Source organism: Megascapheus bottae, unplaced genomic scaffold (genome assembly GCF_031878675.1).
Source record: "Megascapheus bottae isolate mThoBot1 unplaced genomic scaffold, mThoBot2.hap1 HAP1_SCAFFOLD_53, whole genome shotgun sequence".
Taxonomy (NCBI): Eukaryota; Metazoa; Chordata; class Mammalia; order Rodentia; family Geomyidae; genus Megascapheus; species Megascapheus bottae.
Window position 1 is genome coordinate 1975979 of NW_028327559.1, and position 22105 is coordinate 1998083.

At 41.9% G+C, this 22105-nt stretch overlaps 1 protein-coding gene across 1 annotated transcript in view; it reads left to right on the top strand.

The window, feature by feature from the left end:
- LOC150039688 (uncharacterized) overlaps positions 1-20202 on the top strand; it is a 45749-nt gene extending 25547 nt beyond the window's left edge. The window contains exon 6 of the mRNA XM_090327664.1: positions 19938-20202. Coding sequence (XP_090183790.1) covers positions 19938-20202 — 265 coding nt within the window. The remainder of the gene's footprint in view (positions 1-19937) is intronic.
- The last annotated feature ends 1903 nt before the right edge of the window (positions 20203-22105 follow it).

Sequence of the window (22105 nt, forward strand, 5' to 3'; positions counted from 1 at the left end):
TCAAGAGCAAGGGGCACATATGGAGAGATTTTAAGAATCCTCTGAGAAAAGATGGTGTTTTCCCTCTACCTCGTTTAGTTCCTTATGCAGTTAGTGCATCCATCCAAGTAAATGTCAAGTGTGAGGAAGAATGGAGTGACTAGGGGTGATCGATGCTTTGCACTGGAACAGCTGAAGAACTGTAAGAGCTGTACTGTGGGGTTGGGCAAATCTGGATAGAAGGAGGTCAGAGAATACTCTTGGGGATGTACTGAAGGGAAGATGTCTGTGAAATGTTCTGGTTGATCTTAAGGCTTGGGAAAAGTCTGGAAGGGGGGAATAGCATTTATACTAAAGAGTAAACATATAGGCCGGGAGTTTGGCCTAGTGGTAGAGTGCTTGCCTAGCATGCACAAAGACTTGGGTTCGATTCCTCAGTACCATGTACATAGAAAAAAAAAAGCCAGAAGTAGTGCTGAGGCTCAAGTGGTAGAGCTCTAGACTTGAGAAAGCCCAAGGACAGTATTCAGGCCCTGAGCTCAAGCCCAGGACTGGCAAAATAAAAAGAGAGAGTAAACATGTAAAGCTATTGCGCAGGATGAAAGCATAGAGAAAGAGCCCAGAGACAAAGAAAGACACGCACAACCCATCCCTTGGAAAATGATAAATGATAACAGTTGAGCAGACACTGGGGAGCCTGTGGAGGAGGAGTTTAGATAGGAGAGTGAAATTCAGGTGTTCCATAGATGGCTGCCTACCTCACAGCACAACCAAAGCTATGTACCATCAGGCAGCTGCTCCAATCAAATGAGTAGTTAAAATACAGATCAGGTGCCCCTGTCATGGGAGATGAACATTGTAACTTTTAATCTCTTTGGACTCTTACCCTGCTGAGCCATCTTCCATGGTAAGTCAGCTAATCAAACATGTCCTATGCCAGGGACTGCAAGCTGCTGTGATTTTTCAAGCACACCAAACAGTGGGAAAGAAAACTGAGCAATTCAGACCCAGAATGAGGCTTGACCTGATGCCCCCAAATAGCACTTCCCCACTTTCAAACAGACCTTCCATCTGGGTTTACAGCTGCTGTGTGCTGCCTCACAGCCTGGCAGCCTGGCTTTCAGGGGCCACCATGAGGATAACACAAGGCTGGCATCTGTGTGTGGGCAGGAGTAACACTGGGAGGTTTTCAGAGGTGAGCTCTGACCAGACACAGGCAGACCCACCATTGAAAATGAAAAATTTTTGCCAATCACTGTCAGGAGTTCAGTCATTGCCCCTACCATCCCTAATCTACTGTCACAGCCCGAAATCAGAAGCTGGGGATTGGGCAGAGCCCCAGTGCTTATACAGGCCAAACCCCAGAGAAGTATTCTTCCCTTGGCTCTAAGATACCCTACGGCATCTAAGATGCAAACCCTGCAGAGGCACACATCCTTTATGTAAGATGGCACAGTATATACATGGCACCTAAATACATGCTCCAGTGAACTTGAAATCATTGAACAATGCACACACTACTTTAAAAAGTTGTTATTGTTAAGGGGATGATAACTGAAGAAGAATGTCCATAGGGACTGGGTACAGACACAACTATCACAGGCCTAATAACATTTTTGCTCCACAGTAGATTAATGTATAGATACAGAACCCACAGAGACAGAGGGCTGACTGTAACAGAAAGACCTCAGATGAGGAGATGAAAGTCCATACTGATTGAAGGATCAGTGTATGTGAGCATACGTGATCACACACACACATAAACACACACATACACACACACTTATTCACATGCATACACACACACATACATACATGCTTTTCATGCGCACTTGCTACTCTACACATGGCTAGAGTAGGGGAAGTAAACAGAATGTTGGTGGCCGGGAGTTTGGTCTAGTGGCAGAATGCTTATCTAGCATGTGTGAAGACCCAGATTCGATTCCTCGGTACCGCATGCGTAGAAAAAGCTAGAAGTGGTGCTGTGGCTCAGGTGGAAGAGCTCTAGCTTTGAGAAAGCCCAAGGAAAGTGATCAGCCTGAGTTCAAGCCCAGGGACTAACAAAAAGAAAAACCAGAATGTTGGAGTTACCTCAGTGGTCCCCCAATGATCCAGGGAATCACAGCTGGAACCTCACTTGAGTTCAGTCTAAAGGTTCTTAGAGCAATAAAAGGCACCTAATATGTGAGATTTACTAAGAAAGATGACAGCATTGAAGATGCATCTAAATGCTGTTGAGCTTAAAATGTTTTTTTAAAAACTCATTTCCTCCAGCACAGCCCTGGACAAAACAATTTCAAATATAAAATGACTCTTTATAAACCCTGCTTGGCTTCATAACCATACCATAAATGTTTTTAAAAGTACTTTTGGTGTCTTCTAGTCTTCTCATCTATTTTCATGTGAGACTTGGGGATCTTTATGTTAAAGTAATTTTTCCAGAAGTGGAACACTGTCTGCAGAGAAGAAAATTCTAGCCCCCATCAAGAGCAGAAGCTTCAACTGGGTGATGGTAGCTCATGCCTATAATCCTATCCACTCAGAAGGTTGAGATCTGATCATTGCATGTTCAAAAGCTAGCCTACATAGAAAAGTCTGAGAGTCTTATTTCTAATTAATCAACAAAAAAGCAAAAAGGAAGGTATAACTCAAGCGGTAGGACCCTGAGCTCAAGACCCAGAATTGTCACAGAAGAAGTAAAATTAAATAAAAAAATGAAACATAAACTTCATATATGAGTCTTAGAAGAACCCAACACAGCTGCATCATTTAGGAATAAAGTCATTTTCAGTCATGTATGACCAGCTATGGAACTTTGACAGGATGATCATCTATGTGTTTGGCTTCTGGGTAGGTAAAGGGCTCAAAGGCATCCCGGCTAGCAGAGAAGTCCTCAGTAGTGAGCAGCTGGGGGCCCACAGCAGAGAGTGCCTCCTGTCTGTTGGGTTCTCTCGGTTTCTAGGTCCCTCTCAATGTGTCTATCCTATTCATGGATCTCCATCCTTCTTCTTTGAGAAAGCTCCTTTTCTTTTTAATTGGCAAAGAGAAAGCATTGTCCATAACTGAATAAGATGGGTATGCATGATTAAAAGCCACTGGCAAGCCATGTGCCATTAGTTCATGCCCATAATCCTAGCTATTCAAGAGCCTGAATATCTCCAATAAATAACAACAGCAAAAAGCCATAAGTGGAACTGTAGACTTAAGAGTACTAGAATTGAGAGCAAGCTCAGGAAAACAGAGCTTAGGTGCTGAGTTCAAGCCCCAGGACTGGTACAAGAAAAGAAAAAAAGGAAGGAAGGGAGGGAGGGAAGAGGGAAGGAGGGAGGGAGGGAGGGAGGGAGGGAGGAAGGAAGGAAGGAAGGAAGGAAGGAAGGAAGGAAGGAAGGAAGGAAGGAAGGGAAATATTAGAGAGATGCTCATTAAAGAATTAGAAAAGATGAAGTAAACCAAAGTGGGAATTTTATGTAGAGATGTAAAATAACTATAATTGAAAGCTACAGATAAAAACTCACTGGATGGGCTCAATGGAATGCTAATGATAGAGGAAAAAAAGATAAGCTTGGAAGCAAACTAATAGAAATTATCCAATCAGGATAAGAGAGACAATTAATTTTGAGCCAGACCCTTGTGTCTCACACTTATAATCCTAGCTACTCAACTGGCTCACAATTTGAGGATCACAATTTGAAGACCAACAGACAAACAAATCCAAGATCCTCCTAGCTCTAATTAGCCAATAAAAAAAAACAGAAAGAGGAGCTATAGCCCAAGTGGTTGTGGTCACAAACATCAAGCAAGAAAATTAGGCCCTAAGTTCAAGACCCAGCACTACAAAAAGAAGGAAAGAAGAAGGGAGGGAGGGAGGGAGGGGAGGAGGGAGGGAGGGAGGGAGGGAGGGAGGGAAGAAGGGAAGGGAGGAAGGGAAGAAGGAAGGAGGAAGGAAGGAAGGAAGGAAGGAAGGAAGGAAGGAAGGAGAGAAAAAGGAGAGGCTCACACCTGTAATCCTAGCCACTGTGGAGGATGAGATCTGATTATTGCAGATCAACCTGAGCAGGAAAGTCCATCAGATTCATATCCAGTTAATTAGAGAAAAAGCCAGAAATGGCACTATGGCTCAAGTGGTAGAGGACTAGCCTTGAACAAAAAGAGATTAGAGATAGTGCCCAGGCCCAATGTTCAAGCCCCAGGACAGGCAAAAAAGGAAAAGAAAGAAAAAGAAAAAAAACAATTTTGCCTAACAAAATATGACCAGAATATTAAGGACCTATGAAACGGGTGGGGGAAGGCCCAATATTTCTATCAACAGAGCCCTAAAGCAAAAAGGAGACAAAAAATATTTGAAGCAATAATCGTTGAAAACTTCTAAAAATTAGGTGTGAGAGGACAAAAAATGTGTACAGCTAACATGTTTCATGAACCCTAAAGAAACCCAGAGTCATACACGTTACTATAAACTAATAAAAACTCAAGACAAATAAAAATCTTGAAAGCAATCAGATCTGCCTATAAAAGATGATGATTTTCTTGAGTTCTCTAAAATATGCTTGATAGCTAAAAGCAAAAATAAGTCAGATGTAGTTTTTGATATGTATAAAGAAAGCTAAATGATAAGAACCACATGCCACTTGAAGCAGTAAATCACTGAAAAGATACACTCTGAAAAGATAAATATGCACAGTATCATTTTCAAAATACCCATTATAAAAATATTTAATTAGGGGGCCGGGAGTTTGGCCAAGTGGTAGTGTGCTTGCCTAGCATGCATGAAGACCCAGGTTTGATCCCTTGGTACCACATACTTAGAAAAAGCCAGAAGTGGTGCTGAGGCTCAAGTGGTAGAGCTCTAGCCTTGAGAAAAATCCAAGGACAGTGCTCAGGCCCTGAGTTCAAGCCCAGGACTGGCAAAAAAAATTAACTATTCAAAAGTACACCGAACAACCTAACAGAATACTACAAGAATTTAAGTAACCCAAAAGAAGGCAGGAAAGAAAAAAAATAGAAGAACAAAACAGAAAGAAATAAAAAAATAGAAATCTTAAATCCAAGCCGATAAGCAAATCCATTAAATATAAATGGTGTAAATACAACCATCAAAAGACAGGTGTTCAGAACAAATTTCATTTTAAATATTCAAAAGCCAATTATGTGCTGCCAGCAAGAAACTCATATCAAATATAATGTAGGCAGATGAAAGATAAAAGGGTAAGAAGATACATCATGCAAACACTAGTTAAATGAAAAATAGAGTGGTTAGACAACAGAGAAAAAATATCATGGACAGAGAGGCATTACATAATGATAAAGGACTCAGTTCCTTGATAAAATGCAACAGGTAACAAATGAGTGAAAATAAATACAATCTTATCTTTTTATTTGTTTATTTTAAATAGGAAAGGGAAGGGGGAAAACAAGATGAGGGGAAAGGGTGGAGGTAATTGGGACAAAAACATGAGAAGGGGTATCAACGTGTGTGAAGTAATGCACCTTCTATCTGGCAAACATAACTGTAACCCCTCTACTAATTACAATAAAAAATGGAGAAAAAAGAATGTAAATACAGAATATAAATGCATGAAACAAAAGCTGTACCAATTAAAATAATAAATGAATTTATAATTATGATTACATTATATTATATAATAATTATGATGATTATAGAGACCTCAATGTAAGTTCCTCCGTGATAGAAATAGAAGATGGAAAACACAGCAAGAACATAGAAAATTTAACTAAAGTCAAAAACACTTACTTAACAAGAGACCATATCTCACATTATAAAACAAATACTAAGCAATATAGAATAACTGAATGACACAAAGTAGGTTGTTAGGATCATAATAGAATTACCTTACAATTCAGCTATAGAGAATCTCTGAGAAAATGAACTCCAAAATGTGAAAGCACATTTGTAAATAATCATGGGTCAAAAACAAAACTATACTTAAAGGCAAACATAACATTTTACAGTTTGTGCAGTGCATAAGAAAAACTGGAAAAATCCCAATTATCCTCCAGGAGGAGATGGATAAATCCACTACGGTACAGCCACTAAAAGTGTACTGCTGTGTAATAAGGAGAATGCGCCATTGCTAAAACACACCAACTTGGCATTATTCTGGAAGAATTATCCTGAAAAGTCTACTATTCCCCATTGCTAGTGACTCATGCTTATAATGAGTAGCTACTCAGGAAGCTAAGATCTGAGGATCACCATTCAAAGCCAGCCTACACAGAAATGCCTGTGAGCTACTTTTTCCAATTAACCAGGCAAAAAGCCAGAAGTGGAGGTGTAACTGGTAGAGTTCCAGTCTTAAACAAAAAGGCCTAGGGAGAGCCCAAAGCCCTGAGTTCAAGCTCCAACACTCCCCCTCCCCCCAAAAGGGCTACTATTGTCTACTTCTAGTCACATGAAACTGTTAAAATTATATGTGTGTATGTATTTGTGAATATATACCAGGTGTGGGGGGGGGCGGTTGTATGTTTCTGTGTCAGTCAGATGCTGATAAGCTTGTAGGGATCCAGGCATTGGTGGTTCACACCTATAATCCTAGCTACTTGGGAGGCTGAGAGCTGAAGATTATGGTTCAAAACCAGCTCAGGCACAAAAGAAAGTCCGTAAGACTCTAATCTCCAATTAACCACGAGAAAACTGGAAGTGGTGCTGTGGCTCAAGTGATAGAGCGCTAGCCTTAAGCTGAAGAGCTCAGGGACAGTGCCTAGGTCCAGAGTTCAAGCCCCATGACAGACATAAAAAGAAGATGAAGGAGGAGGAGGAGGAGCAGGAGGAGGAAGAGGGGAGAGAAGGGGAGAGCATAGTGAAGTAAGTAAAAAGCTTTCTATGAGCTAACATTCACAAACCTAAAAATGACAACAAAACAAGCAAGCAAAAATAAACATGACAGATATAATGAGGAGCCTCACACTGAACTCTCTCCATGAGTTTGAGTGAAAGGATCTTATGTTAAAAAAGAAATTATACATAAAGCTGAACACTGATAGCTCATGTGTATAATTCCAGCTACTCAGGAAGCTAAGATCTGCATGGCTGCAGTTTAAATCTATCTTGGGCAGAAAACTTGGAGAGACTCTAGTTTAAAATTAATCAGCAATCACTATTGAGCAAAAAAAATTACAAGCCAGGATACAATAAAAACACCTGCAGATTCATGCCCACTGCTACAATATTCAACACAGTCAAGTTATGAAAACAGCCTAGATGCCCTACAATATATGAGTAGATCAAGGAAATGTGCTATATCTAGATAATGGAATTTATATATACATATATGTATGTATAGATATACATATATATAACGGAATGTTACGCATCCATCAGGAAGAATAACACAACATTTGCAGCGAAATTGAAAAACTTGGAGGTGGGGAGAGAGAGAGAGGACAATTCACAATTTCAAATGAGGAAATTATATCTAAATTATTAACATATATGAAAACATACATAAGGTTATATGCATATATAGACAAACAAATGGATGAAAGTGTAGTATACCATAGGAGGATTCCAGGACTATAACTCCTTTCATTAACTTACAGTTTAACAAAATGAATACCATGGGGGCTGGGAGTTTGGCCTAGTGGTAGAGTGCTTGCCTAGCATGCACGAAGACCCAGGTTTGATTCCTTAGTACCATATACATAGAAAAAAAGCCAGAAGGGGTGCTGTGGCTCAAGTGGTAGAGCTCTAGCCTTGAGAAAAGCCAAGGACAGTGCTCATACCCTGAGACCACGCCCAGGACCGACAAAACAAATGAAAACCATATATTGTGTTAAGGGAGAGATGAAATTCTTAAAATTATATGAGCACGAATATTTGTGAATATAGGTGAATATATACTGTGGGGTGTGTGTGTGTGTGTGTGTGTGTGTGTGTGTGTGTGTGTGTGTGTCAGATGCTAACTGAGCTCTTAGGGAAAATAATGAGAATAGAAGGGGTACTGGGTGCTGGTCAAGGGGGGAGTGCTCAGAAGGTAAATATAGTCATTACATTTACTGTACATGTGTAAAAGTAGAACCAGGAAACTTGAGGGGAGAGGTGGAAGAAGTGGGGGAGACTTGTGGAAGAGGTGATACTGATTGTGATGCATTGTTCTCACAAATTATCACATTGAATTAAAACCCCTTTGTACTTAAAGATCATTTAACACCAATAAATGATGGTGATGATGACAATAAAAATAAGAACGATGATGATAACCAAATAATAAGCAAAAAGCTGGGTTGAAGGTCCACCTCAAATGATAAAGCAAGCAAGCACAAGGCCTTGAGGTCAAACCCTGGTACCAGCAAAAACAAAAATAAAAACAAACCCACCCACCAAACAAAAGCTGCTTCAAAATCAGAAGACACCGCAAGGAAACTGATGTGGCCTGAACGAACAAGTATGAGCATAAGGCATCGAGGAACTCATATGACATCAGATTCAAATTCTTCCTCTTGAGCCTGGCTGGGGAACTGTTCAGCTATATTCCCAGGAGTTGATGAATCCTAAGAAAATCAAACTCACCTGTCCACCATGTACAAGAGGCCTTCTGAAGGAGTTACCCTTGCTGAGGAAGGGCATCTTTGCAAAGGCAGATTCTGTGTCAGAGGCATCTAGGATCCTTGTCACACAGCTTGGCAGCTGCCATTCCAGCAATTTCCTTCATCACTTGCAGAATATAGCTGATAACTAGCTTGGTAGTTGAAACAGACCAACTACACCAAGTATATAAGTTTGCTCTAGCTGCTGTAACACATTCTACAATCTGGGTGGCTCAAAACAGAAAATGCACTGTCCTAGAGGCTGGAAGTATCATGTGAAAGTACTAAGCCACAACTCCTGACTTTTGCTAATTGGTTGGAGAATAGAGTCTTGTTGACATTTCTGGCCAGGCTGTCATCAATGAACTTCATAAGAAGTAGGAAATGACGGGTAAGTCAATGATACCAGCATTGAGTTGTTAGATAGCAACTCATTCGTTCAGTTACTAAGATCCTCTAGGTCTGAGCCTTCTGTGTAGCTGCGGTCACAAGCCTGAGCAGGGCCATACTCCTCTGCAGCTTCCAGAAGAGGAGGATCTTCCCAGGTTCTGACAGGCCCCACCCTTCCATGGCTTGTGGCAACATCATTCCAACTTTTGGCACCATCTTCACAGGTCATCTGCCTCTGTGTCCTGCTGTCATGCAGCATTCTCAGCTCTTTGGGTGTCTGCCTCTAAACTTTCCTGTTCATAAGGACACTGATCACCAACCTAATGGCCTAGATTTTAACTGAATTACACCTGCAAAGATGCTATTAAACATCAAGGTTTCACAGAAAGTATGAAATGATAAATCGAACAATGACAGCAGCATTGACTTGTGAGATATAAACCACAGCATCCGACTCACAAGCCATTCCCGGGCATGAAGTTTCTGTTCCCCTTATCCTGTACTGCCCTTCGAACTGCTCAGATAAAAATAATTAAATAAATAAATAAATAAATAAAGCAAGCAAGCAAGCAAGCCTCTCCTGGGTCATAAGTTTTTCTATAATGCAAGTTGCACCTCTTTTTAAAGTTTCCTCCTGGACTCTCACAGATGTAAAATTTAATGCTTCTTTTTTCCTTTGGTACTTGCATTCTTCTGTGTTTTGATTTCCTGAGTCTCAGCAAAATCTTTGTATAACCACTTGGCCTTTTCACAAGATTATCACAGTAGTTACTGGTCCTGGAAGGAGGGTAAACAAATCTCTCTCCCCTAACAGGGCCCCTGGACTCGGCCATAAGTTCTACAAAACAACAGAGAGCCATGTTTATTGCTTTGATCTTTTATTTACAGAGACTGCACGGAATGGGGCAAACTTGAAAAAAAGATGGTGGAATTAAAATTTTAATGTACAGATGCAAACTAGCATTTCAAAACTCCAGTTGGTGTGGGATCAGTGGAAGCGTCCCTCCTGTTTTTCTTTTTTATGATCTTTTATTGCTGTTTCAAGGGTAACTAAGATTGGAAGTCAGGACCTTGCTCATACTTAGTTGGCTACCAATTGAGCCCCACCTCTAGCCTGACATTTTACTAACTAATTAATTCATTTACTGACTTTTTTGGCCAGGCTACTTTCAAGCTAACTTTTTAGGAAGTACAAAGTGTTGGGTAAGACAATGACACTAGTATTGTTTTGTTACATATACGAATAATAGCTGATTTGTTCAGCTATTGAAATCCTCTCATTCTCAGCTTCTGGTATAGCTGGATTCCAGCCATAAGCTACCAGCACCTAGATTCCTCCATTGTTTTATTTGTCCCCTCAGCAAATGAGCGCATACTAAGTCCATAGCCTATACAAAGGTGACTAAGATAAAGTTGTAAAACCTGGTGAAAAATGTGTTAGGCTAACTGAGCTTAACAGAAGATATCTCAAGAGTAAAAGAAGTTAACAGAAGATACCCCAAGACCTTGGCACCATCCCCAGCTCATCCTAAGGAGCAAAGGGTATCTATCCTCTAAGTTGATTCATTTCACAAACCCGTAATAGTAAAGATGTCTCTTCTCCTTCTAGCCACACAGAGCCAGATGAGCCCTGAATCTCAGGGGTGCCTGGAGACACTTGATAGTCTTTTATCAAGTTCAAGTTCACAGCTCCAGTATTTCAGGCTCTGAGCAGGGCGGTGGAGGTGGAGTCAGGAGGAGAAGCCCATGGTGGCTGCCTTGGCAGCCTTTGCAGGTGGATACTTGCTCAGGGGAAGCAGGGGTGGGGGGGGGGACTGGAGAATGGGGAGCCCATGGTGTCAGCTGTCTGGGGGAGCCCAGGAGGCAGCTGGCAGCTGCTCCTCCAGATATAGCCCTGCTCTCCTGGGAGTGTGGCAGCTTCTTATTCAAAACCAGGAGATATTTTTAATACTCTGGCACTCGTGCTCCATTTAGAATATTACTTCAGTCACTAATCAGGAAAACCCAACCGTGCCAGGCTTACGAAGCTTCCTGAAGCTCTCAAGGCCATCAACAGCCAGGAGAATGTGAGCAGCTAGTTGTGAGATCCTAGGTGGCTCTAACTTGTACAGGTCTAGGTTTTGTGGGGAGGGGAGCTGCAACTAACAGACATCATATTTAGGGCATCTCTTCTTTCATATATAAAGGTTTGGAACCCAGTGAGCAATGAACATACAAAAGATATCTAAAGATCTATGAATGGGAACACTCATTAAGACCAGACACCACTTGGACCCATAAGTGACAGACAAAGATTTTAAAGCTTAAAGACGACCAAAACCAGGCATTTGATGGCTTACACTTACAATCCTGGCTAGTAAGGAGGCTCAGATTGAGAGGATCACACTTTGAGTCCAGTCTTGGAAAGAAAAGTTGGAGAGATGCCTTCTCAATGGAGATCTGGGCTTGGTGACGTGTCCCTGTATTCCCAGCTATAACAGGAAACTTCCTGCCCAGGCTGGCTTTGAACCACAATCCTGAGAGCCTCCTGAGTAGCTAGGATTTCAGCACCAGTTGTTTCCATCTCTCTTATTTTCCTATCTGCTTCATCTCTATTGACTCTGGAGAGCCCTGACTAACCTAATCTCCCTTCCAGCTGTTCCCAGCGGAGCAGCTACTGGTAGGCAGACAGGTGTTCATTTCCTTCCTATCTAGAGCCCTGGATGAAGGAATCACAAAGTCACTAATTATCACAACAATTTCACACTCCACGGAAGCCTTATGCCCCTTTAGAAGGCAGAAAGCTGAGGCTTAGAGAAGTTAAACAACTAACTAAGGAAAACCAATTTGAGACAAAAATTTCATATCTTTCCCTCAAAAGTACCCAGCAGTGTCCTTGCTAGACAACAGACAGTGGCTCTGCAACAGCTTAACAGGAAGGATGGGGAAGATTAAGAACCTGAATGACAGAAGCCAACTTTAGGACTTTGGCTTAAGTACTTCATTATCTCTCTGATCCATGGAGAGAATATGAATTTCTTAAATAACTGTATAAAATAAATAATTGATTTTTACTATATCTAAATTAAGAGGAGAAACTTTCAAGAAAGCAAAAAAAACCAAATTGGGAAATAATATTTATAAAAGAACTGGTTGAATTAATATGAATAATTTATAAAGAATTTCTACTTACCAATAAGAAAAGTGTCTTCAATAGAGAAATGAGCAAAGAGATAAATGACGAGTTCACAGAAAAGGAAATATCTTTAAACAATAAGACCTTTTCTCTCTTTGGTGGTCAGGGGGCTGTAACTCAAGACTAGACTAAAAGGCTGGATGAGGAAGCTGGTTGCTTATAATCCCAGCTACTATGAAGGTAGAGATCTAGAAGATCAGAGTTCAAACCAACCTCAAAACAAAGTTAATGAGACCCCATCTCAACCTACCTGCCAGATGGGATAGCTCATGTCTGTGATCCTGGCTATTCAATGAGTAGAGCTATATTGGATTATGGTCAAGACCCTATTTGAAAACTAATCTTATCTCATAATGTTACAGTATTTTACCTTGTTATCTGATATATTGTATATATGTTTATTTGGTTATTTGAAATAGGATAGGAAAGGGGTAAAACAAGATGGGGACCAAGATATAAGAAAGGGTATCAATGTTTGTGAAGTTATGCACCTTCTATCTGGTGAATATAATGTAACCCTTCTATTAATTACAATTTAAAATATATGAAAAAGGAAAAAAAAGTTTAAAAAAATGGCTGGGAACATGACTCAAGAGTGACAGTACTCCTGCTTAGTGAACACAGAGTCCTGAGTTCAAACCACAGTATCACCAAAAGACAAAAGAAAAACAGAGACTGGACTAATATACCTCGTCAAGCATATTTTGTAGACACACAGCAAGAAACCCCCATGAGTTTTCCAGTTTGCTGATCATGAGTCTCTCCTAAAGTTACATGGAAGAGGACAGTGTGATAAAAGTAATTTGGAAAAGACTTTGTTGTTTACATGAATATTCATACCCTGGACAATCAATCAGCTCCACATTACGCGAAACTCGAAGTTTCAATAAAGGACACCCATCAGCTAAGGGATGGATTAAAAAAAAATAATAAGGAGGAGGTACTAAATAAAACAGTAGATCAGGGAAAATGAAGCATAGCAAACAGCAGCCAGGAATTGAGAAACAAACATTATACGTAGAAACTATTTTCTTCGCTTCAACCTTTAAACTTCTTCTTAAGTTGCAATATTAGTACAAAGGAACAGAAAAGAGTAAGAGCAACTTTTACTATCTGATCTGCTGGCTCAACATAGCTACCAAGCTCTGAAAACTGAGCAAGGACAGTGCTTAAAAAAAAAGACATGTATCCTGGAAAAGCAAATACGTGGAAAATGACCCACCACCACCCCAGCACAAAGTGCTACACAAGGATGGATATCTATCTTGAAAACCTGCGTAGCAAAAGACATTCCTTCCTTGAAGGGAGGCCCAAACTCAATGATCAAAGTTTAATGAACCAGTCAGTCTTAGAGACCCTGAACCCAGTGATAAAACAGAACACAAAGAGTGGTTAAATGTCCCAGGTGTGAGAACAAAGGAAAACAAGTGCCCCGGAATCACTTTAAGCTAGACCCTGCCTTCTATACACATATCCCTGATGTCTTCCTTTGCAGTCTCTCTACGTTACCATATGCCCCTGCCTTTCTGCTTGCCTGCTTGCTCAACAAAGCTCTGCCAAGTTTTCCTGCCATCGTGACTTGTCCAGAAATTTTTATTCTGTGATCAAAGTCAAGGACCTGGGACCCCAAGTGGAGGGGGCCTTCCTCCTCCTCCTCCTCCTCCTCCTCCTTTTCCTCCTCCTCCTCTTCTTCTTCTTCTTCTTCCTCCTCCTCCTCCTCCTTTGCCAATCCTGGGGGTTTAACTCAGGGCCTAAGCACTGTTCTTGGGTTTTCTCAAGGCTAGCACTACCACTTGAACCACAGCACCATATCTGGCTTGTTTTATGTATGTGGTACCCAAAGAATTGAACCCAGGTCTTCATGCATGCTAGGAAAGCACTCCACCAGTAAGCCAAACTCCCAGGCCTAAGAGGCCCTATTTCTGGAAGAAAACTGAAGAAACCATTATCCTGAAACTGGGGACAATACCATTTGCAACCGGATTAGTTGTGAAATCACACACAGTGCACAAGGAACTCTGTGCACACCATACACTTAATTGATGAGACAGTGTGCCATGAATCCAGAATTACGGGGGGTACAATTCTAAGATCCAAACTGGAGTCAAAACAAACAAACAAATAGTGTTGGATTTTTAAAAAAAATACCTATCTTTCCCTGAGTAGATAAATACTGTGATCTCATCCTTGCAAAGAAATTAAATATTTATTATTGCAGAATAATTTTTAACAGAAAGTTGCTCCTGAAATTCCTCCAACCAAGGCATAAATGAAATTTTGACACCACTATCCCAGAGTGAGATGAATTCGGATTTAAATGGCAGAGAATGGGGGCTCAGCTGCAGTCATCTTTATTTATGCATGTGCTCAGGCGGAGCTAACAGAGAATTCTACAGGCCCAATGATAAAAGTTAACAGCAACATCAACCTACCGAACTTAAAAAGAAAATGACTTGCAAGCACTCTGTCCCCCAGAACCAATGGCCTGTGATAAAGCTAGGCCATGCAACTGAGAATGGATCAGCAAGAGTTTACTGGACAAATGAGTCAGTGATGATTTTTTTAAAGGCAATATTTTCTAGGTACCGGTGCTCATGCCTATAATCCTAGCTGTTCAGGAAGGCTGCAATCTGAAGACTGAAGTTTGAAGCCAGCCCAGGCAGGAAAGTCCATGAGAGTCGTATCTCCAACTAACCAGCAAAAAGCTGTAAGTGGAGCTGTGAGAGCGGGAAGAAAGGAAAGAACGAAGGAAGGAAGGAAGGAAGGAAGGAAGGAAGGAAGGAAGGAAGGGAGGAAGGGAGGGAGGGAGGGAGGGAGGGAGGGAGGGAGGGAGGGAGGGAGGGAAGGAGGAAAACCATTATGTTTTTCAAGTTTAACCTTCAGGCACAGAATAAGGTCCAGAACAAAAATACCAAACAGCTTTCAAACACACAGAATCAAAGTCAGATAATTTTTACCTCAAACTTTCTTCCCCAGGAAGCCACTTTCCTCTCCTTACCCAATTAACAACACTACTACCCTATCCCTGTTCAAAGGCTATCAAATCATTAGACCAATATCTACTGAATACTCATATATGTTAGATTGTTGCTGAGCAACAAACACAAACACCCATGCCAACTTTGTTCATGCCAGCTTGTTAGCCCTTCATCAGATAGTTTCAATAGTTGTGTTTGATCAGAAACCAAAGTAAGGACTGTAAAGGGCAGAACAGAAACTGAGACCTGCGAATAGTAACAGAAACACACCAGTTAGAAACAGGAAGTGAAGGTAGGATCAATTTTTTTGAAAATGAAGAACAAGAAGTTGAAGGTGAATATGTATGGGGGCTGTAAATAATACAAAGGAATGTAGAGGAGGAATTTCAGAAATAGGCTCTGCATGATTTACAAAGGCCATGTTCAAACTTCTACCTTCATGTTGAATTCAATTTAAAAAAAATTTTAGAAGGAATTTTGGTTGGGAAGCAGCAGGTATGGGGTGAGGCTTTTATAGTTTGCATTTTGTAAAAAAAAAATCACGCTGGACTATCATTATCTCTTTTCTTCCCTCTGCTACTCCTTTTCTCTTTCTTCTCCTTTTTCTTTTCTTTCTCCTCTTCCTCTAGAAAGAAGAGAAATCTTATTTTCCTTTTACTCCTTTTCTTCCTTTCTTTCTCTCTCTCCAGTTCCCCCTTTCATTCTTCTCTCTCTCTCTCCTTCTAACTTCCAGGGACCTTCCTATCTTCCTTCCTTTCCACCACTATCAGCTTTTTCTATGACATCTGGGGTCATATTTGTTAATATTCATGCGTGTGTGCGTGTGCGAGCTTGTGCGTGCATTCTTGCATGTGCGAACACACGCAAGCGCATGTGCATACACATGCCTAGTTGTTTTTTATTATATTTTGTTTTGTTTTGGCTCATAAATTGTATCCCGGTTATGCCCCTAAAGAAAGTAGTCCCCTGAAAATTAGACAAATGAAAGATGCCAAATCGGATGACTCCAACCCAGGAGCTAGGAGCTCATAGCTGTAACCCTAGCTGCCCAGAAGGAAGAAATCTGAGGACAACTCACCATTGGAAAATAGCCAGGACACACTGTATTGACACTCCTAACCCAGTTGACCAGTAAAACTCCAGAAAAGGAGATGTGGCTCAAGTCAGTAGAGTATCAGCCTTGAGCAGAAAGGCTTAAGCAATAGTTCAAGGACCTGAGTTCAAACCCCAGTACTGGCACCAAGATTTGTTAAAAACAATGAAGATTACAATCCAGTCACAACCATATGTAACTTCTGAGGTTGGCAGATGTAGAAGATAAAATATCATAGAGACTGGCTGTCAGTAGATTAATCTAAACACAAAGCTGGTTGTTTAGCCTAGTGGTAGAGTGCTTACCTACCATACATGAGGACCTAGGTTTGATTCCTCGGTACCACATACATAGAAAAAAGCCAGGAATTGTGCTGTGGCTCAAGTAGTAGAGGTCTAGCCTTGAAAAAGCCCAAGGACAGTGCCCAGGCCCTGAATTCAAGGACCAGGACTGGTGAAAAAAAAAGTCTTTAAACACAATCAAGAAGTGTACTCAACTTGGGCATGGTGGCTCATGCCTGTAAACCTAGCTATTCAGGAGGCTGAGATCTGAGGGTCAGGGTTCAAAACTAGCCTGGCACAAAAAGACCTGAGACTCTTATCTCAACTTAATCCCTAGAAAACGGGAAGTGGGGCTTGGGTAGGGTAGGGTAGGGTAGGGAGGTAGCCTTGAGCTGAAGTGTTCAGGGACAGTGCCCACACTTAGTTCAAGCCCCATGACCTACACATACACAAAAAAACCTCAGTGAACTCAATTGTATTTACTCTGTTGTTATGGTCTCTTGATTGGATCAAATCAACTGGTATTGTTATTGATCTGTCAGCATTTTTCTCATGCATTCTACCAATAATGACATTCAATCATTCAATAATACTCCTTAAAGCAGTTTGCTTTCTCCAGGTAATATATCAACAAACTACTTGAGTATTAACATTGTGACCAGTATCACTCATAAAATGACTGGCCATCTACTAGAATATCACATTAGTCTAGTTGATTGACAGCAGAATGCTCACAAGACAGGAAGAGGGTAAATTGACAAGTGTAGATATGGTGGGAAATAACACTTATAAAAGTATCTGTGTCCGTTATTTGAAATTTGATAGGGAAGGGGGGAAAACCAAGACGGGTGGGGGGAGTGGGGGGGAGGGTAATGGGTACCAAGACATGCGAAAGGGTATTAATGTATGTGAATTAATGCACCTTCTATCTGGCAAATATCATGTAACCCTTTTATTAATTACAATAAAAAATTAAAAAAAAAACAAAAAGAAGTATCTGTGTCCACATCAGAATTGGTTAACTTTTATGTTTCTGTAGACATCTTAATGCCATTGAGTTTGTCAGAATATAATCTGCAAACCTGGCGCCTATAATTCATGCTACTCAGGAGGCTAAGATCTGAGGATCAATGTTCAAAGATAGACCAGACAAAAGAAAAAAGTCTGTGAGATTTTGAGACTTTTTTCTTCAATTAACCATCCAAAAGCTAAAAGTGGAGATGTAGCTCCACTGATAGAGTACCAGACTTGAACAACAACATAAAAAGCCAAGCAAGAGCTTGAGGCCCTGAGTTCAAGCCCCAATCCTAACACGAAATAAATATATTACATTTTAAAACCCCGAAGCTACCAGAGGGGAGGGAGGCAAGGGCTCAAGGGATTGCACCTGGAGTCATTCCAGAAGATGAGAAGGACCACAGGGTAACCTGAGAAGATACAAACTGGGGACAAGTATATACCAGCAAACTAGAGGTTACCACCCTGGGAAAGGACTCAGATAGGCAAGGAAAACATTTCTGAAGGGATAAAGTCCTAGCTACAAGATAGGAAGGAAGGCAGAAGCCATACTGAACATTCAGATGGGCCTTGCATAGCAGAGCATAGAGTGTCAGAGATCTTTGTTTCTGAATCCCCAGGGTCTAGATCAGCAAATGTTTGCTAAGGAATCAAATGAAGCAAGCCTTCTTCATGTGTAACCGTGGAAGAGTTCCAAATGAGCTGATGGCTCTGTCTCTGTCTAACATGGATATAGACTAGCTCCATCTCCGTTGTTTTCTTTCGGGAACTGACAAGACTGACTGGCACAAAGTAGGTCCTCAGTAAATATTCATGAGTTGGAAAATGTATGAATGATATTGTACGATTTATAAGAAAATGAAAAGACTTGGTAAAAAAAAAACTATATATTGAGTGACATCAGCCAGACCCAGAGAAACAGAACTTACCCTCATTTTAGGGTAGAGAATGTACCTATAAATCTATAAATGAACACATGGTGTGGTATGCAAATAGTTACAAATGAATTAACTGAAGTATAATAAATTCTCTAGGGAGCTCAAATAGTATAATGGTCAAGAAAGGCTAAGTCAATGCCCAACAAAATCAACACTGAGATACAGGTGCCTGCAAGAGGTGGGGTGAGGCCAAAGGGAGAGAAGTAGAGGATGTAGGGTGAAGAGGGAAATGGGGAGAGAACGTAGTCAAGAATTTATTGTATATACCACAAAATTAAGTGGAGGAAGGGGCCAGGAGTTTGGCCTAGTGGTAGAGTGCTTGCACAAAGACTCGGGTTCAATTCCTTGGTACCACATACATAGAAAAAGCCAGAAGTGGTGCTGTGGATCAAGTGGTAGAACTCTAGCTTTGAGAAAACCCAAGGACAGTGCTCAGGCCCTGAGCCCAAGCCCAGAACTGGCAAAAAAGAAAATTAAGTGAGGAAAGGAGTGAGTCAAAGTGAGGTGAGAATGCGGAAGGCAGTGATGATCAAAATGCAGTGTATTCATAAACTGCCTTGTGAAATAATACCTCATTTGTATGACTACCGAAAGATAATTTGAAGCATTTATATAAGCTGAAATGCATGAACAAGCAAATGTTTCTATTTGTTCTACCTTGCATCTTTCTGGTGTGTGTGTATACTGGGGCTTGAACTTCAGGCTAGGAAGCTGTCTCTTAGCTTCTCTGTTCAAGGCTGATGTGCTATCAATTGAGCCACAGCTCCACTTCATGCTTTTTGGTAGTTAAAATAGAGTCTCATGGACTTTCGTGTCTGGGAAAGACAGTCTCCAAAGTAGCAAGGACACAGGCCCCAGCCATGGACCCATGGGTTTTCAACATGATTTTGTGGAATTGGTTGTGCTCGGAAGTTGCAACATCCCAGTGTCCAGGACTGTGAAGGTTCACCCAACAGTCCCAGACAGTTCCTTCTGATCAGCCCAAGGCCAGAAGCAAACAGCTCGCTTTGTATGCACATGCAACTACAGGTGCCCATGCCTCATGAGGGTCCCAGCCTGCCAGAGCTAGGAGCAGCTGCCAAGGTTGTTCATTCCAAAACTCCTGAGCCCGTGATGGGACCTTCCTCTACCCTTAAAACATGTGGCTCGAGGCGTACAGCAGCCTTACCTCCCAGCCCTGTGAGAGGCTGAGTGGCATAAGGCTGCCTGTGTTCCCTGGTTTTCCCCTGGCTCAGACCCACTGTCCTGACACCATCCATTTCTTTGTCCTTTCTGGGCCTGTCCCAGGGCTTCAACTCAGGGCCTTGTTCTATGCCTTGGCATTTTTATTCAAGGTTTTACCACTTGAACCACACCTCCATTTCCACTTTCTTTGGTAGTTAATTGGAGACAAGAGTCTCACAGACTTTCATGCCAGGCTGGCTTTGAACCACGATTCTCAGATCTCAGCCTTCTGAATAGCTAGCATTGCAGGCATGAGCCTCCAGGCATCCAGTTCAGTGTACTCTGTCTGAATGACACAAACAGAATGTTTTCTGGCAGTAAGAGAGCAAGTACATTTGGAGAAGACACTACAGGTGTGGAAAGCGGCCTTCACAAACCCCAATTCAGGATGCACAGTCATGAGAACTACCACTGGTTGCTTGACTGCAAGGACAAGCCTGGTCACAATGGCTATTATCAGCTAAGAAAGTGCCTCTGGTCCAGGTGCAGGCTTCTCTCCCATGGGGGACCACAGATTGGGAAAAATGAACAGCTGGACCTAGGAGCCTGGGATCTCTCATTCAGAGCTACAAGGATGCTCTAACCAGTATGGTCACAAGGTCCCCTGAGGCATTCAGAGAAAGCAGCAGTGATGAGCGACTTCAGGACAAGGAACAGTTCCCCATTCCAACCATACCACACCCTGAATTCAGGAGACCTTTACAAGTAGAATCTGTGTTATTGGTTCACAGGTGAGGAAAAGCTCTGACAGTATGGAAACACTTTTTCTAGGCCCTTTTACAAATTTTCTACATAATCAAACCTACTGGGAAAGGTTAACATTCTCTCTCTTCCATGGATTAAAAAAAAAATCAGAAGTCCACATTGGTATGTGACTTGCTTGGAGACACACAGCTAGTATGGCAGCTAAACTACACAGAGGTCTGCCTGACTCAAAGACAGGTCTTCTAGGACCAAAGCTGGACATCTATGGCTCCTATCTGTAATTCTACCTGCTCAAGAGGCAGAGATCTGAGCCTGGGCAGGAAGTCTAGGAGACTCTTATCTCCAATCAACAAGCAAAAACTATCCAGAAATGGGACTGTAGCTCAAGGCTCTGTACAGAGCTAAACCTTGATCAACAATATGCTCAGGAACAGCACCCAGACCCTGAATTCAAATCCCATAACCAACACACACACACACACACACACACACACACTGAAGCAAATGCTACATTATACTTGCACAGAGCCCCTGCAGGTTATGGCAGCTAAGCAGAGAGCCCCAATGCTCTGCCCAAGCTCCACTCATGACTACAGAAAACAAATGTGGATCCCAGATGCACTGAAGCCTGGGAAATATCCAGGCTGAAATAAATTGGCTCTCCTCTAACTGTCCTACCGTGGAGACGGGGGAGAGCTGTGACAGACATCATACATCACCTAAAGCCAAATTCAATTTGTACCCATGTATAACACAAACATGTCTCAGGTGTAGCATCCATGGAGCTCATGTAACATTCTGCACACTCCCTTCGGAGGGCTGGCAGGACGCAGGCTGCACAGACCCACTTAGGGACGAACGTGTTCCAATGTGAAGGAAAAATTAGTTTACTCAAGGTAAGAGGAGGGGGGAGCCCTCCCACGCTTGTGAAGTGCCAGACAAAAACAAAAACATGAAAGGATCTGAAGTTCCTGTCCCTCCCCATCCCCCCAAGCCCCTGCTAAAAGAGGAAACAAATTGCAGTTGGCTTCCTCCATGCCCTGTGATTGACAGGACAGCTCCTAGGTGCAGACAGACCAACAGGCCTCCCAGCTGGATGAGCCAAACTGGAGATGCATCCAGGAATCCAGAGCACACGCTCCTCCCTCGCCCCCACCCACTGCAAGCATGGTCCCTGCACATAGCCTGTGGTGCCATGATTTCCTCAGTAACTTTGTGAAAGGTGCTTAGACTTGGTTTCCTGCCTGCTAGAAGGAGGGCAAGTCTATGGAAGAGAGTGTGGGTTGGAGGAAGAAGGAGCAGATGGGAGGAAGGAGTCCAGTGTGCTTTGCCATTCGTCATCATTAGCTCCATTCCTACTATTTGCAAAAATCCTAAGACATGACAGTAGTCCCATTAGCCAGCACCAGGGGCCTTCAGCTCACAAAGCCTGCTGGGACAGCAAGGGTTCATGAGGGAGGAAGAGGAAATCCCTGCTAGCTTTGAACCATAATCCTCAGATCTCTGCCTCATGAGTAGGCCTTACAGGTGTGAGCCACTGGCACCTAGCTTGCTTTTGCTAATGCATAAACTGCTAATGGTCAGCACTTAATGGTCAACAATGTATTGCTGTCAATGAGACCAGTTTAGAGACAGCCATAGGAAAGTAACACACGGGGGTTAATGCTAGGGAAATGTGATATGCTGTTTAAATGAATTTTTGAAAGATAACATGGAAAAGAACTAAACAATTCCCTTGACTGCTTTCACACAAACAATATAACAATGACTCAGGGTGGTAG